This window comes from Pseudomassariella vexata (genome assembly GCF_002105095.1).
Source record: "Pseudomassariella vexata strain CBS 129021 chromosome Unknown BCR38scaffold_4, whole genome shotgun sequence".
NCBI lineage: Eukaryota > Fungi > Ascomycota > Sordariomycetes > Amphisphaeriales > Pseudomassariaceae > Pseudomassariella > Pseudomassariella vexata.
In genome coordinates, this window is record NW_024467959.1 from 1,934,727 (window position 1) to 1,936,830 (window position 2,104).

Genomic DNA, 2,104 nt, shown 5'->3' on the forward strand with positions numbered 1-2,104 from the left:
CGGGTTTTGCCCAGTCTCCACGGATGTCATCCCACTAGACTTATGAGGCCATCTCCCAATGCAGCCCCAACGGCGCGCCGTAAGCACGCTATTTCATTGGCATCGGAGTATAAATGGTGGGACTCGGCGTTGAACAAATGGTGCCACCAGGCCACTGAAGATACGAGTATTGGCCGCAGTCCGTTCGCTGCCATACCATTATGGTGAACAAGTTGTCAGGGGCAAGTAATTCACCCAGCGCGTTCGACCGTCCCATGCCGCACTCCGTGTTTCCTATTTCTCAGGCTTCTTGCCAATCATTAGGTACATGGGCGTGAACAGCTTCTCCTGGGCGCCGGCGACGAGACAGTCAGCTGCGACAGCCAGGCTGTCGGCCGTCTTCATGGTGCCGGGGGGGGCGAGTTTGATGGCCTCCAATAAGCCCGTAAGTCTATGCGCGCACCAGCGGCCTACCTTGGTCATTCTGGCGATCGTGAAGAAATCAAACGGACTTTGCATGTACGCAAAGTTGCCAGACAGAGGCCAGTACCACGGGAAGGGGTCGGGTCGGTCTGCCAAGTCTTCGTGGTGCAACATCTCAAAGCCAGCAATCTTCATGGCCTCGAGGCCCTCGGAAACGCGCACCATATTGGAGATACCATCACCCAGCTCGATACCGAGGCGGATTTCACGGTGGTGCAGGTTATCGTTATCGTACTCGTCCGTCATGAGCCACTCGTAGACGCCAAAGATACCGCCGGGTTTCAACACACGGAAAATCTCGCTGTAGACACCCGAAAGCTTGGGGGCGTGGACGGTCGCCTCGATGGCATAGACGGCATCGAAACTGTTGTCAGGGAAGTCCATCTGCATGAAGTCACCCTTCACAAAGGCCAGCTGTTTGCTGAGGCCTTCCTTCTTGGCATATAGCGTGGCGCGCTCAATCTGGTAATCGTTGTTATTGAGGCCGGTAACGTGGCAGCCGGTAAACTTTGCGATCTCGCGGGCAGGGCCGCCAACACCGCAGCCGACGTCCAGTACCTTCATGCCCTCCTTGATTCCTATCTGGTGGGCGAGATAGTGCTCGTGGCGTGCGATAGCCTGGTAGAAGGTCTCGCCATGGGAGTAGCGGCAGAAATGGAACGACTGGCCCCAGCCATACTCGTATAGGTCGGTTGCAAGGTTATAGTAGTGTCTTGTGAGGGTTGCGTACTCGGCAGTCCGTTGCTGTGTCCAGCAATATATCAGCGTCCAAGCTTCATCTAGGGGAAGGGATGGGGCAAAACACTCACCGCTCGAGTTTCCTCGGTCTCGTCTTTAGCCGCTTTGTTGTCCCAGTGCTTGAAGTACTCGTCGACAGCGGCCTTCTGCGCAGATGAGTCCTTCTTGAGCATGGCGGTAAATCCACCCTTTGCTGCGGACGAGTCACCGTGCATGGCCTTGTTGAAGGCCGCGTCGCGGATCTTGTCCTGTGCCTCGAGATTGGCCATGTTGAATGATGGATGTGCCGGGGTTGGAAATGTAGTCAGGACAAGAGAAGGCAAGCACGAGACGTCTGTGGCTGCGAGGTCGATTTCGTTTTTGGACACTGCAAAGTAAACAGGTTCACTGCGTAAAATGATGCTCGTAAGAGTAAGGAGTCAGACGCAAAAGCTTTCGACGTCGGACGAAGAAAGGGGACCAAGTCAGTTGCCGGGGGACAATCTGCGTGTGGAGCCAAGCCCAGGTTCCCTGTGGCAGAAAAAGCTAGCTCGTGGATCTATCAACCTGCCATGTCAATTCAATTGAGAATCCAGACTAATTCCCTTTTCGCACTAGCAGCCGATGAAGCAAAACGTGATTCAACCAACAATTTCGCTTCGTTTTGCTTGGAAATGCAGGAACGGAAGGCGGTGACCAGGGTGAATGGGAAGCGACAGACCCGTCACATTTTAGTTTGGTAATCTCCGTTGCTCGAATACAAAGGAGAGGTGTGGCTGGAGCTGAGGCTTCCAGTGTAACCCCCACATTTCAATTGCGTCGTTCTCGTTCTCACTTAGACTATAAAATGTTGAATCCAACGGATCGCTCTGAAACTTCAATAGACACAACTTTGCGATAGAAAAAGAAACTGATGTTGGCAAAT

General features: G+C 53.6%; 1 protein-coding gene across 1 annotated transcript; it reads right to left on the minus strand.

Moving 5' to 3' along the window:
• Nucleotides 1-273: 273 nt before the first annotated feature.
• On the minus strand, nt 274-1,469 carry BCR38DRAFT_337166 (sterol 24-C-methyltransferase; the record flags this gene model as incomplete). Its single annotated transcript, XM_040855518.1, has 2 exons — nt 274-1,206; nt 1,272-1,469. The coding sequence occupies 2 exons, from the start codon at nt 1,467-1,469 to the stop codon at nt 274-276; spliced, it is 1,131 nt and encodes a 376-aa protein (XP_040718129.1).
• Nucleotides 1,470-2,104: the final 635 nt, after the last annotated feature.